The sequence below is a fragment of the Nelumbo nucifera genome, chromosome 2, assembly GCF_055504915.1.
Source record: "Nelumbo nucifera cultivar China Antique chromosome 2, China Antique-T2T, whole genome shotgun sequence".
Taxonomy (NCBI): Eukaryota; Viridiplantae; Streptophyta; class Magnoliopsida; order Proteales; family Nelumbonaceae; genus Nelumbo; species Nelumbo nucifera.
Genome location: NC_142650.1, coordinates 9,958,211 through 9,974,156, shown reverse-complemented (window position 1 = coordinate 9,974,156; position 15,946 = coordinate 9,958,211). Strand labels below are relative to the sequence as shown.

At 37.6% G+C, this 15,946-nt stretch overlaps 2 protein-coding genes across 2 annotated transcripts; one reads left to right on the top strand and one right to left on the bottom strand.

Annotated features, from left to right (window-relative positions):
- Positions 1–6,804: 6,804 nt before the first annotated feature.
- LOC104594925 (asparagine synthetase [glutamine-hydrolyzing]) lies at positions 6,805–11,188 on the top strand. The gene is made up of 13 exons (XM_010255480.3): positions 6,805–6,921; positions 8,010–8,148; positions 8,261–8,356; positions 8,494–8,635; positions 8,722–8,912; positions 9,122–9,283; positions 9,378–9,458; positions 9,563–9,784; positions 9,887–10,021; positions 10,117–10,197; positions 10,276–10,362; positions 10,464–10,571; positions 10,663–11,188. The coding sequence occupies exons 1-13, from the start codon at positions 6,842–6,844 to the stop codon at positions 10,906–10,908; spliced, it is 1,770 nt and encodes a 589-aa protein (XP_010253782.1). The 5' UTR covers positions 6,805–6,841; the 3' UTR covers positions 10,909–11,188.
- On the bottom strand, positions 11,017–14,166 carry TBL3 (trichome birefringence-like protein (DUF828)). The gene is made up of 6 exons (XM_010255481.3): positions 13,851–14,166; positions 13,482–13,737; positions 13,197–13,368; positions 11,959–12,158; positions 11,670–11,828; positions 11,017–11,437 (listed from the first exon to the last, which is right to left on the bottom strand). The coding sequence occupies exons 1-6, from the start codon at positions 14,041–14,043 to the stop codon at positions 11,104–11,106; spliced, it is 1,314 nt and encodes a 437-aa protein (XP_010253783.1). The 5' UTR covers positions 14,044–14,166; the 3' UTR covers positions 11,017–11,103.
- Positions 14,167–15,946: the final 1,780 nt, after the last annotated feature.

Genomic DNA, 15,946 nt, shown 5'->3' with positions numbered 1-15,946 from the left:
GGATTATCTAAACTTTTTAAGGCCGTGATTGATGAAATCGGATCTCCAATTTACAAGCTTTTCCCACATTTTTACCCACAAGACACTATCGTCTTTGAAGAGGGAAGGATCTGCCGCAAATAAGTACAATCAACTATATAACCCAATCAAGAGCGAATACATCGGTTGTTGGATTCATACATGAATGAATGGGCAGCTCTGAATCTTGCCAAATATCACATTTAAGTAATTGGCCACCAATCTATGAGAATGACTCGTTGCCGGATCCCTAACATTAACGCATGTGTGATATCTGCATGAATGATCTTCTCAATGCTGAGTTGTCGAGCTTTTTTTTAAACAATTTGAAGGCATTTTATACAAGGGTGGTTGCATTAATGACTTGCATTACATATATGGTACAACCATAAGCAAAGCCAGATGCAATGCATCTCGATCGTAAAACATTTCATATCAATGATTGGAACTTGGAATTACACCATCACCATGCATCAATACAGTAATAGGGACTAGGGACTGTTGGATATTTATTATCCATACACTAGAATTTATCACATACACTGTTATCACCTTACAAAACCTTTGGTTATAGAAAAGAAGGGAAATTGACTCCGGATGAGTGTTGTGTTGCTACAAGAAACAAACAAACACTGCGTCCAAATTTGAAGAAAATGACGTAACGGGGAGAATTAATAGCAACTAGCAAAGAGAGATTTTAATTGGGGTTGGGGAGGGGGGGAGGGGTTACATGCATATTTGGACAACTTCCGAAGGCTGTATTTGGTACCACCGGTGTTACAACTTGTAATGTTCTACGTTATTATTTGTATTTCAACCCTCAGAGTTCACATCAGTCTCTCACAATGTCCTACAGCACATCCCAGCCCGTGTATTAGGAACATCTTTCGATGATAGTATAAGAAATAATAAAATATTACCTAGAGATTAGAGGTGTAAACAGATCGAATTTGAATCAGATCAAGTAATATCCAAATTCGAAATCGATTAGAAAATCCGATATCCGAATTCAATTCTATATCCGACAGATACTGAAAATTAATATCCAAATTCGAATCTAATTAAATATTCGAATATTCGATTCGATTCGATTCGATTCGAATTTGATTAATTAATTATTTTAGATAATTGATAAATATATAAAATAAATATGTTATAGATATAAAGTATATAAATATATACATTATTTATATAACTTAATTATTATATATATTATATAAAATATTTTATATATTATATATAAGAATTAAATAATCGATCGAATTCAGATATTTATCGAATCAAATCAGGCTATATCCGAATTTGACCGATTAGATATTCGAATTATCCGAATTTGATTCGATTATGTCGAATATCGAATTCGAAACCGGATTTTCGAATACCGTTGACACCCCTACTTGAGATGTTTTCAATTAGACCTGTCCATGGGCCAAGTAGCTCAACGGCTGAACCCAACCACAGTTGGGCTAGGAATATTATTAGGCCATGAGCCTGGGCCCGACCCTATTATCTAAGCCCGACTCAATTTTGGATTGGGCTCAGGATTTCACATAAAAGCCCAACCTGAGCCAAGCCCGACCCGACAATATTATTATATATTAATATATATAATAATTAATAATATATATTATCAAAAAATATAATAATGTACATATTATTTTCTTCCTAAATCCTAACCCTAATTATTCTCCTTCGGTAGTCTCCCTCCCTCAAGACACATCAACACTATATCGGCACATCAGCACTATATCTTCCAAGTCATCGAGACTTTCTAAAGTAGAAAATATGCATCAAATTGATGTTTCTCAAAACACCCCCTAAAATACCGAATAAAGAAGATAAATACATACTTCGATGTGTGTGTTTATATATATAATATGGGAAAATATATGATGCCAAAAAAAAACATGATATCAGAAAAGTTTTGACTAATCACAACTCGAATTTTGATGAAAACTTACATGATTGGTTACTACTTTTATCATGCTAGTTGAGTTGATTATAAGTCATGTTTTTGGGGCATCCTACCAATTTTTCTAACTCACATCATTGCTATCTAAAACACCAAAGCATCAAGACTTCAATTACTTTCTAAAACAGAAAGCATGCATCAAATTAAATATAATTAATGTTTCTTGAAACACCCCCTAATTAAAGAATGTATTTGATTTCGTGGGCATTTATGGATAGACCGTTTATTTATACTTTTTCATTTTAAATGTTTTTCGTTTTTATTGTTTGGTTGGACTTTATTTTAAATGTTTTTTATTCTTCACCTCAAATTAATATCCATTAAAGTGTGCCACATTAATATTTAATTTTAAGAAACAATTGGCATTGGGAGAAACAAGAATTTGACGTTTCCCCAAATACCCCATGCACAAAAATCAAAGCATTCTGATTTTTTATCATTTATTTAATAAACAATAAAAACAAACAAATATTTTATTTTAATTCATATACAATAAACATCAATGTCTATGTGATGCTGATGAGATAACGTTTTTTTAATAAATACACAAAACCAAACACAATCAAAATAAGCCATCCATCCACTCCAATGCCTAAATTAGTGAAGTTCAGGCTGTGTCCATATAATTCATGATTCAAAGGAGCCTTGAAATTGAACTATTGAAGTTCGTTCATTCATCCATTCCCTTTCATTCATATCCATCATCCCTTGATTTCAGTTTCAGAGCCTGTTATCCAGCCCGGGGCCGGGCGATGTGAAGGTTCCTTAAAGCCAGACACAACCAGCAGTGGCACCCAACAATGTAGGCCAAATCACTAGCTTTCCGCTTAGCTCTGTCTTGTAGCTCTCAGTCACCCATGTGGTTTTTTATTGATCCATGTAGTCCATGTGATTTAACAAATAATACTCACTTTTAAGCATATATTTTATATCATAAATCACACATAATTACTTGTACATAACTTAATTGACCATTTCAGAATCTCCTTTTTTTTAATGTATACATACGTTTGTGTGAGAGTATCTTAATAATTATTTTCCCTTTTCTGTAGAACGCGAAAACACAGGGTGGCGTCACCATTTAATAGTTTGCCAATAATATTCGCATCTCTGAGTTCTAGGTGCTATCCACAATTCCACATTCTTTACAATGTTGCAGGGATCCAGGACAAAAGGAAAAACCATTTAATTATTTGTGCAAGAGCTCTAGCTAGCTCGACTGTCTAAAGTCTAATCCTGTTGAAGGCCTGAAGCTTCAGGGTTTGGTTTGAACTTTGATGTGAATAACACATGGGTTGGGGTACTTGGCTATGAGCCGGATAATAGTAAGATGAAAATATCCTATTATGTTGGGCTAATCAGTGGATGTTCCTTAGCTGCTGGCTTAGATTTGTTAGGCTGAAATGTTTCTCTCCAATTTTTCTTTATATTAGAATATAATAAAAATATTAATTTTTGGGTCAAGTGTTCACCCAATGTGCCATCAGTAATTAAGGAACTTGCCTACTACTATTTTTTTAATAACAAAAGAAAAATCTTTATTGATAATTGGGAAAATAAATTAGGGTGAGAAAAGACTTTCGGGGCTTGTTTGTTTTTCAGTAAATTATTTATTCAGTAAATGTATATACCGGGGTAAGTGTTTTTTAGGAAAGATTTACCCAGGTAAGTTATTTACCCATGTTCTTTTATTTCCCATGTAAATAAGGCATTAGCCATAAAAATTCATTAATAAAAGGGGTATTTTTATCCCATTCAAGTGTTGGCAACTTTTTCCCTCGGGTGGAAAAGTTATTTACCCACCTAGGGGTGCTCAGGAAAATAAACTTTCCCTGGCCTTCACATAATCTGATAAAAGAACATGGGTTTCTTAGTCACCAATTTCCCTCCTCTCAAAATCTGAAAAAAAAACCCCCTCAAGAGTATCGAGATGATAATTTTGGTTTGATTTGTAGGTATCATTTCTTGTTTCTTTCTCCTACTATTTTTTTTAAAGGAAAAGAAGAATTTATTAATTAATAACTAAAAGAATGAGGGGGGCATGAGACCTAACCCTTTAAACAAATTATGAACCAAATTTCAATACAAAGGCTCAGTTTGTAAAGAGTACAAATACGAAACATGTGCAATGTAAAACTTTATATTTTTATATTATTTTGTATATATTTGTCTGAGCCAAAAGAAAATAAACTGAAAAAAAAAAACAAGAGTAATTTAAGAATAACAGTTTCCTTATCATTCAATCTTGATCTGAGTCATTTGTCTCCTTGGGTATAACAGTTTCAATCAAGTTCTCACCCACAAGATCAATTTTCTTTGTAAGAATGGCCATATAAACAATGATGATCACACATATATCATCATAAACACCCTCCTTAGCTCTATAACCAGAAAATCTATAAAAAAGAAGTTTATATCATATCATCATCATCATGGATTCCAATCTCCCGTTTCTCTTAATTGATGATTAATTCATTAAAAGATAAATTGATAAACAACTCATTTCAACCAATTCAGCCATTAGCAAGCATAAAGAATAGCATTTTCTCACAATCCTACGTTGAAAACAAAGGCTTCGCCATTAGAGGAAATTATTCAGATTAAATTATGAAGGTGACGTTCTAATATTGACTAAATTAGTTTTATACGATGGCACAGTTATCCACTGTTAGTTAACATGTAATAGAGGGAACTGACACTGGGCATGTGTTGCGCCAAAATCCCGTACCATGCATTCACATGGCTCGTCCACTTATTATAGGTGATATATTTAATATTAATTGTGCAACTGTTGGGAGCACCAAACACACCTCACAAACTCAGAAAAGCGAGCCAAGGATTGAATTCGAGCTTATGAGTTATGAGCTCCCTGTTTGTTGCTGAGAAAGTCAATTATTAGACATGCGAAAAGTAAGAGATAGCCCTTGGAAGCTTCCTGATCAGTCCCTGATAAAATGACTCAGCGCTTATGTGTATAATAAATCCAAATGTACAATTGGCATACTTCAATGAAGTCCTCTCAACCAAACTGGACAAATATAGTTAATTAATTGAAGCAAGCTTTGATTTACAAGGTATTTTACAGCGTGGAATTTTTTTTATTCACTTTTTTTTTTTAAATTATCACATCTATTTATATTATGTAAAGCGGATAATTACCTAGGTTTATAAAAGTCTAATTCAAATACCATATGTCATGTATGAAATGGGATCTCCTACTCAATTCTTCCCACATCACTATCCACAGGAAACTAAATGCGTGCATTGGAAAGTTTTCCCTTGACCGGATCCGCTCTTCACACCTGGCGCCTGACAGGTGCTTTACACGCAGATCCTATCATGCATTGGGAATATTTCCCCTATGCACCTGTGAGGCGTTCATTTGTGAGGAGCACATCCCGTCATGCCATTCATGGGAAGATGTTTCTAATACATAGTGGTAGTGTCTTGTAGGTAGGGATGTGAGAAGAAATTGTAGGTAGGAGATCTAGAGTGATCATATATATAATATCTCTCTTGAGTTGCATTTTTGTTTTAAAAAATAAAAAATAAGTTGATTTTGTTAAAAAAAACATAATAGTTCTGATCCGAAACCCGAACCTGAGCTAGTGTAAAGTTGGGCTCAAAACCAGGCCTACTCCCCACACCAGACTTTTAAACATAGGCTCTACAACCATTCAACATTTCACTGGGGGGTTCATGTATTTTATCAATGGTATGAAATGTTATCATTGGTTCTACAACCCGCGATACAGCTAAGGTGTTCAGTTAATTTAAATTAACCTAGGAATTTATTTTTTAAATGAAAATAAAAATAAAGATGAACACAATTCAAGATACCAATAAATTCCTTCCAAATATCCGGGTGTATCAATATTTAGCTGAACGTTTGAACGTTCTGGCTGTAAACCAATAATGAGATTATAGGCCAGTAATAAATCTATGGCCCAAATGTAAAAGATACGGGCCCTTAACATGGAAACTTATCATCAGTTTAAACCTTGGTCGTTCCCAGCCGTTTAATGGGTCAATGACTCAATGATGTCGCGACAAGCCCTACAAAGAAATTTCCAACGTTCAAAATTGGCAAATCCCCAAATTATCCATTACTCCATACTTCCATAGGATGAATGATAAACTTGGCTCATAATTGACGGGACGGGACGAGTTCGATAACTACACCTACTTGCTAATGTGCGCCAGGTGCTCTGTATACCCAAATTTTCACAGTCCCAATACGCGACAAAAAGAAAAGAGACAAAAGTCCAATATACTCCATCTGAAGCTCCAAAATCCTTGTAACTGACGCGTGTACATTTGAAAAAGGTGGCACCGACTGATTGACTGAGATATGGGGTGGGAGGGTGATGAATCAGCAATAAAACGGACGAGTGCAAACGGATAAATCTCTCCGAGAGAGAGGAGAGACAGACAGGTGTGAACTGAAGAGAGCAGACGAATCAGGTGAGGAAACGTGGCGGAGCATCAGAGAATGCGGAGCTCCGGTGGTCCCGGGACGAAGAATTTAGCGGTGAAGGGAAGGTGAAAACTTTAGCAAATGACGCGATGTAGCGTCGCCGCTGAAGGTTGTTAGGGGCCCACCTCGATTGCCGCAATTGCTATAAATAGACCTCCCTCGTCTGGGTGGGTTGCTATCTACGTGTTTTACGTTCGCCGCACCACCACCCCTTCTCCTTCCGTCCTTCGTTCCCTCGTCAGTCTCCTTTTGTTTTTTTTGCATTAAAAGCTTTCCTCCTCGCATCATTCCTCCTCTTTCCTTCCTCCTTTCTCTGCTTCTTTCTTTTCGGTGATATATTGTTGAGGGGGGGAGAGAGAAACCATTCTGTCATCATGTGTGGGATACTTGCAGTTCTGGGTTGCTCTGATGATTCCCAGGCGAAAAGGGTTCGAGTGCTCGAGCTCTCTCGCAGGCAATCTCTCTCATCCACTCATTCGTTATTCCTCTGTCTATAACATATATGTTGAAATGCTCTGTCAACTTTTTGAGATTTGTTCTCTGTTAAGGATTTTCTTCGTCTTCGTCCTTCTCCTTATTAATCTTTCTTGTTTTCGTTTTCCTCTTATGAGAAATTCTGGAAGATGGATGTCCGGTGTTGGCATACTTATTGCTAAATCACTCCCGGCGACCACCATTTTGATGGTTCAGATGCTAAAGGCCTGGCCCAAATGGTGTTCCTTTGGAGCGCCTAGCAAAATTCTTTAACTAACAATTGTGTTTTATAAGATTTTGATCTTCTGGGTTCCCCTACCTTCTTCCTCTTTTATTGGATAAACAGGGTATAATATAATTTTGCTGCAAATTTCTCCTCTTCAATGTGAGGGGTCTGCATAGACATCTTTAAGCAACAAGACAAGTAGAGGATGGAGCTACCTGACCCACTCTGTTGTTTTCTGCAATTGCAAGTGGACTTGATCAAACAATAATTATTTTGATCAACAAGTCTCTTTCTCTCGCCCAATTTTTCTCTTTTGGTTTCTTTGTTTCTTTCTATAATATTGATGCCAACTTTTGTTCCATTTAATAATCCATAAAGACCCGCTGTTACTATGCGTCTTAGTTAAGACTCAAAAGCGAAAGCGGGACCCATTAATCTATTTCAATGTTGGATTGGGTAATATAATGGAAAGTATTCAACTACTGTCCTTTTTTGCTAACCGTATTTAAATACTGTCAACATGTACGTATACTTGCTCTATCAAGAAGCAGAGTCAGATTTCTCAGAAGGAAGAAGAAGAAAAAGAAGATTCTGACATGGGTTTAGATTAATATGGCTTTTTGATTAATCACCAATCATGTCACTTTAGATCTTAAGAAACCCATGATTTGATCTGGGTTTCCATTCCATGTGACACTACTGCTACCATGTATTAGATTAAGATTGAGGATTCTGCTTGCTCTGTGACAGTAACCGTAGTTCTATTGGATTCTTTAAACTACTTCAAAACAGTCGTATTTATCATGTAGATGGCACATTAATAAGAAGTGTTGATATTGCAGATTGAAGCATCGGGGGCCTGATTGGAGTGGGCTGTACCAGCATGGAGACTGCTTTTTGGCTCATCAAAGGCTAGCTATTATTGATCCTTCTTCAGGGGACCAGCCTCTCTTTAACGAAGACAAGAAGATAGTTGTAACAGTAAGTCAAACAACACTACCAACAAAATATTGCGTTGTTTGCAACCTTGATACCCTCGAATAGGATTAAGTTGTTTTCCGTAAATGAAGTAGTTTTCTGTGCGTGGGAGCAGGTAAATGGAGAGATCTACAACCATGAACTTCTGAGGAATCGGTTGCCTAATCACAAGTTCCAAACGGGTAGCGATTGTGATGTTATAGCTCATCTGGTGAGTTTTCCTGGGAATTTTCCTTCTTTGGATCTTTTACATATTTATTTTAGCTGTTGAATTTTGATATATTGTTAAATCTGTAGGTTTTCTTATAGTTGACTGAACCAACTATCTTCTTTGATCTTTGTTTCTAGTATGAAGAGTATGGCGAGGATTTCGTGGAGATGTTGGATGGAATGTTCTCGTTGGTGTTATTGGACACCCGAGACAACAGCTTCATTGTCGCCAGAGATGCGATTGGGATCACATCCCTATATATTGGATGGGGACTTGATGGTAAAACTAATTAACCCCTATACTCAGTAGGAATGTTTCTAATTGCAAATTCACTCAATCATTTTCTCTCCTCTGTTTCACTTCAGGCTCAACTTGGATCTCCTCTGAGTTGAAAGGGCTTAATGATGATTGTGAACATTTTGAAGCCTTCCCTCCTGGTCAATTGTACTCGAGCAAGGCAGGTGGGATGCGCAGATGGTACAACCCTCCTTGGTTCTCTGAGGCTATCCCATCGACTCCCTATGATCCATTAGTCCTCAGACGTGCTTTTGAAAATGTGAGATCACTGAACAAGTCTCCTTGCTAAGTTATTTACACACACATGAAAGCAGAAAAGAGAAAGAGAAATAGATCAATAACCTTAAAGATTATATAAGAAAACTATTACAGAATTCTTCCACCAGATTGCATTAGCCATGCACTTATATGAAGCCCTATGTCAACCATCCAGTAATGATATTCCTTATGTAAACTTTGTAATTTCAGGCTGTAATCAAGAGGCTGATGACTGATGTACCCTTTGGAGTTCTACTATCAGGGGGTCTCGATTCATCATTAGTTGCATCGGTTACATCTCGGTATTTTGCAAGCACAAAAGCTGCCAAGCTATGGGGAACACAGCTCCACTCATTCTGTGTTGGACTGGAGGTTTGTCTTGAAGGTTTCCTCATGAAGACTTATGGTACCTGCTGTAGGGATGTTTCTGTTCTCAGTTTTCAAACTTCTTTCTGTTGTTGTTCAGGGCTCGCCTGATTTGAAAGCTGCAAAAGAGGTTGCTGATTATTTGGGTACAATTCATCATGAGTTTCACTTTACAGTTCAGGTATTCAAACTTTTTGATCTCAAAGATGAAGAATGATGGAGTTCACATTGTTTTTCTTGAAAAACAAAAAGTGTTTATGCTTTTTTTTCTTCTGAGTTCTGCAGGATGGAATTGATGCCATTGAAGATGTTATCTACCACATTGAAACATATGATGTGACCACAATCAGGGCAAGCACCCCTATGTTTCTTATGTCCCGCAAGATCAAATCTCTGGGAGTGAAGATGGTGATCTCTGGTGAAGGCTCTGATGAGATATTCGGTGGGTACCTGTATTTTCACAAGGCTCCCAACAAGGAAGAGTTCCACCGAGAGACTTGTAGGAAGGTAAAGACTTTTCTTCTTTTCTGGTTTGGCGTTTCTCTGTGTCACAGATAATGTTCTCTACAGGGTAGATGACAATGAATGATATTCTTTCCTAATTCACAGATAAAGGCCCTTCACCAGTATGATTGCTTGAGAGCCAACAAAGCAACTTCTGCCTGGGGCTTGGAAGCTCGTGTCCCTTTCCTAGATAAGGAATTTATCAATGTTGCAATGGATATTGAACCTGAGTGGAAGATGGTATGTTAGAGAAGATGCCACTATTAACTGAGATTTATGAATTAAGTATTCTCTGCATCTGAACCCTGATCTAAGTGTCTCTGTTTTGTTTAAAGATAAAACCGGATCAAGGACGAATTGAGAAGTGGGTTCTCAGGAAGGCTTTTGATGATGAGGAGAAACCTTATCTGCCAAAGGTCTGGTGTAACCATCAGATTTCTTGTATTTTCCTTAATCAGATGGATTACTGACATAGTGTTTTATTTTCTCTACAGCATATTCTTTATAGGCAGAAAGAGCAATTCAGTGATGGTGTTGGATACAGTTGGATTGATGGCCTCAAGGCACATGCTGCAGAAAATGTACTCTTTCTTTCTATGTGTTTAATGTATACTTAAACTATCATACTTATTGTTTACTACTATCTTTTCTTCACCTCTTAATTCTATTCATTTGATCACAGGTTACTGATAAAATGATGCTTAATGCGAGTCATATCTTCCCACACAATACTCCTACCACTAAAGAAGCTTACTACTACAGGATGATCTTTGAAAGGTTCTTTCCACAGGTGAAGTAATCTAACTGATTAATGAATGTTGTTAGAAGTAAAGGAAGTTGACTGCAATATTGCTTATATCCCTTTTTATTTGGCTATACAGAATTCAGCAAGATTGACCGTCCCCGGAGGTGCAAGTGTAGCTTGCAGCACTGCCAAGGCTGTTGAGTGGGACTCAGCTTGGTCGAACAATCTTGATCCTTCTGGAAGGGCTGCTTTGGGAGTCCATGTCCAAGCTTATGAACCAGAGTTGCCCGCCGCAGCGGCCGGTAAGGTCCCAACTAAGATCATCAACAAGATGCCAAGGATGGTAGAAATAAGTGCTGCAGAACTCACTATCCGAAGCTAATACCTACTTTGCTGGAGGAGCATACTACATAAGAATTTAAGCAAAGGAGTAGTAGTAAGAGTTTCAGTAGTTACTGTTTGTAAGTTTCCATGAACCAAGAGTTTGATATGTTTGGACGAAAAAAATCAATGTATAATTGATAATCATAGTTGTTGAAAGTTGTAATAGAAGTTACTTCTGTCTCCTTCTTATGGGTTACAAGTATGCGTAGAACAATTGATTCCATGTATCCGGCACTCCCGGCAAACACCAATGTATGCAGTCTGCATATTTCTTTGGATCTGTTTTTTCCTCATCTGTTAAAAGCTTTCCTTGGTATTCAGTGTAAACCGATGTATGCCCATCAACTCGGTGCTCTGAGATTTGTGTTATGTTGATGAAAGACACAGGGATCTTCATTCTCTCCACAATGCTTCTTACCACGCCCATCATTCGTCGATCAGAACCACTTCCCCAGTAGCCCTTCTGCAAGATTGGTCGTGTCTCATTGTAGCATCGAATTCCCTTCTTATTGTTCCAATCCGAGCTTCTGAAACAAGTGAAATTTGATAATAATCACCGTCAGTAATTCAAGTCCGCATAACGGATAACCAGCATAAGATGATAGTTTTGCAGTTTATCCTTCTAAACCATCAGTCAACTGCAGGTTAGATGAGCCATAGTAACAATTAACAAAATCAACAAACTAAGATGATATGGGTCTCTTGACTAAATGCTCTGTTCAGAGAAGAACTTGATTGAGAAAAGAAAAGAAATTGTACCTCATGTGTGTGGGGGACGCAGTGGTGAAGAAGACACGAGTCTTGTTGGGATCAATGTATGAATCGACCCAATTCGCCCATGTCTTCAAGGCAATCCTATACGCAATCGGTGCTTCCAATTCCTCGAACCCCTCTTCGCCATTTGCAAATGAACCCCATCTGTGTTCAATCACAGAGGGTTTCTTAGAAACTATCTTTTGGTCTAAATTAGCATCAATGAAATGCTTGAAGTTACCAAATAAGTTTGAATTCGATCGGCTTTTGGCCAGGTTCGTAGTCTGTTACTTACAGTGACTTGATCTTCAGACCACTCATCCACCAGACGTAGGTGTTGAACACAAGGATATCGGGTCCTACCCAGTTTTTTGCATGTTTGTCCACCGAGTCTACTTTCAATATTCTGTCATTTGGATCTGGTTTTATACGGAGATCAGAATTGGACTCAACAAGGAAGGGTGCCCAGTAAAACTCAATTGAAGCATTGTACTCCTGGAGATGGACGGAAGATTACACTATAGATGAGAGCCATTTCTGTTGGTCATTTCAATATTTCAGGAATCAAGTCATTTTCTTTTATTTTCCTTGACAACCCGAAAGTATTCAGATAGATTTGATTTGAGTCAGCTTGTAAGTTTCCAAGTGTTATTCAGTAGATTCATACAACTGGTCTCAGCACTCAGCCTAATCCAAGTGGTAGTCAGCATGATCCATGACAGTTTAGTAAAAACAATCATAACAATATAGGGTGTTGATCTATATTTGACCGGATTACAGATGAATGGAATTTGGATTACCTTTAATGGGATCGAATTCGAATTAGAATTTGGACATTGGGATACCGTTTGCAGCTCTATGAACACTTTCAAATAATCTTATAAACCTATTTTATTACAAAATAAGCTTAAAACAAGGGAACTGACCAAGTGACCAAGTCAATATTTCTAAGAATCCACAGGCACCAGGCTCCATCTCAAAAACCGCTTTGGTTTTTGTTTCCGGTCCGATCAACCCGACTATTCAGTTTGATCCAAATAACGTTGGTATATAATAATAATCTATTAAAATCTTTTTTTTTTTACTTTTTTTCCAAATCTATAATGACACGGTGGGCTCAAAATTCAGTGTTAATTTCAGGTACTAGGGATATGCTACCAACAAAACGCTCCCAACACTTCCCGTCCAAACAGGTCACTGCAGCCCCACATTGGAACTAACATCTTCCTTGCCATTGATAGGGAGATGTTGCCAATGTGCGACTGTATATAGCTTGTTGGGACAGTATTGAGAGCGTTTATTGGGAGCAGATCTAAACTATATTGATTGAGACTGTTCAACCATATCAACCCACTTGGGTGATTTCAATCAAACAGTGTTCTTCTTCGTCTTGTATTGTTGATTATTGAAATGCTGATAAGACACTTGATAGAAGTCAGAACTCTGCTGTATTGACATACAGAATCTGAACATCATATGTTTGAGAAAATTCCAATTAATTAAAATTGTAGTATAGTTGTTGGCAGTTAGTACCTTCGCCCTGAAGACAGAGTGAGACCGGCCTCGTCGCATGGATTTCTGACCTTCTGGTATACGAGATTCAACCAGACAAACAAAGGATTGCCACTGACCCCTTTGCAGCGAGTCTCCGACAAACATCAACCTCTTTCCTCTCAGTTTCTCGAGCACAACCTCGGGGTTGAACCTGAAAAGCCAACTTCACCATGAGTTTTATATGTATAGATTTCTATTTTCTAACTGAACCAATTACATGCAATTTTTGTCATTTATCTTTGAGTAGTAGAGTAATATCTTAACCTGGGCAGATTGCATTCGTCCGGCTGCCATTCCCAGTAACGATAATCAGAATCCAGTCTTCCATTTTTGACACAGGAAACTTGCTTGTCTAGATATGGGCAGGTCCTGTCCGAGTACAAAGGCTTGGCCGAACGGTTGAACACCCACTTCCCTTTAAAAACACTGCACTTGTTGGGATCGAACTCCTCCTTTTCACCCACGACGTCGAGATCATCATCAGTGTTGTCTTCTATAACTGGAAGAGCCCTTTTCTCCACTGATCAAGAAAGGTTTGATACTTTTATATACTACACGCTGAGTATCGAAGATATATGGAAATTAAGCTGCAGGTAGATTGGACGATTATATATACGTACTGAGATCACTTACCATTACGTGACTGATCATGATGAGAAGTGGCAACTGGTTCCTGCTTGGTGCAAGATTTGAGTTTGATAACAGAAGAGTAGTAAGAGAGGGAGCCGGCATCTTCAGTGTACAAGACGGCGATGAAAGCGAAGACGCAGATTACAGTGGCGATGATCGAGAGAGGAAGCTTCCCTCGTGAAGGCTTCATCATCATGTCGATACAGATGGAGGGAAGGAGAAGAGGGAGGTGGTTGAAACAAGTGTGGAATATAGAATATAGAGCAAAGAGAAAAAGATGGTGTGGTAGTGGCGAGTGGTGCAAACAGAATGATGAGGGGGAGAACGAGGCAGGGTGTGTGTTAATTTATGGGTTTTGAGTAGAAGTGAAGTTAAAGCCAGGTCTCAAGTTGAGCGTCTCTGTAGTCTGTACCTTTACAAAAAGTCCTGTCTAGGAAGGTAGAAAGGTGACATCTGGGCCTCTACAAGTCTATATTCATCTTTATTATACAAATCTGGACAGTTGAATGATGATCCAACCACTGAGACATTGCTATCATACTAACTTGAGCTGGCCATGGTTAGAAGGTCCAACTACTGAATCCCTCTCTCTCTCTCTCTCTCTCTCTCAAACACTCACCTTAATTGGTTCGAACATCCATTGTTTGGGTACCCTGATAGATGATTGATTACCTTAACGACAGATTAGATCATTCAGATACGTACGGGTGTCAACGGACCAGTTTTGGATTGAACCCATCCAAATCAAAATCAATTTAGACCAATTGAACGGATCAAAAAGACATATTGAATTGGATCGGTAATGGTCCAAATATTTATTGGATCGGATTGGGCCTAATCCATTCATAATAGATTGATATTGAATTGGGTCGGATTAAACAAATATCGGGTACATTGAAATACAGGTATGTTTAAGTTGGAACATAAATTAAAACCAATTTGAACTGATTGAACGGTCCAAACATTAAATTGAATCAACCCACAATGGTCCAAATAGTCATCGGATTAAATTGGTCCTAATCCGTCAGTAATGGCCCGAATTGGATTGGACTAAATCTGGTACAATTGACACCTTTAGTTTTTTTTTTTTTAATCACTTCGCGACGTGCTCCATCAAATGTCTGAAAGAATCCTGAACTTCATCATCAAATTATGAAAGCGTGGGAACATCAAACATTGCGACCCCACCAATGGATGCTTTCCAAGCCAAGAGATGTCCCAAGTCAAAACAAAAGCTGATTAAATATTGAATGACAACCGTCTGATTTTACGACCTGGCCAGACTTCATATTTAATTATTGAATAAAAATAATGGTCCATCTTTTCCATTAGAGCGTGACCTTCTTACTCTACTGTCATCATATCCACCAACAGTAGCAATCTCTTGGGCTCTACAACAACTATACTCGTAACAGTGGGTCAATCACGACATACCACATCTGCTTTGTACACGTGGTTCCTATCAAGGTTGGAAGCCGAATCTAACCTTTGATGTCTGCTCTAATCTTTGTTGGGGACGAGTTGACATCTGCTGTGAGCCCGCGACCGTACCGAGTCTCCCGCTTACTGTGACGAGCTTCAATGACTCTAGACCTTATTTGCATATTTTCCTTTTTTCTTTTTCTCCCTGTCTCCCTATCTAATCTTGGGCATTGCTGACATATGAGTTCTAAGTATTTAAATTTTAAAAGCTTTTAAAATTTATGTTTTGTTTCAATTATTTATTAATTTTATTTATCAAAAATCCTACTTATGATATAGTATGTCTATGTATTTTGATTGATTCCTCATCTGTTACCTTTCTTTAACTATATAAATCAATAAAAAATTATAAGATATGAGAATTAATAAAAACTCTTAAAAACTCTTAAAGTTTCTTAGCATTCAAACCTTCCATTACTTCATCTACCTCCATGACTCTCCTAGGCCACCTTATAGAAGTGATATTCTTGAAGACTAGGGATGGCAACAAGCAGCTTTGCGGTGGGGATTATATTTCACGTCTCTAACTCCCAACCTTGAAATAAATCCTTACCTGACCTTTGTAACATTGTTATTTGCTACATTAAAAAATACAATGGTTTCTTAATAAGAAATTT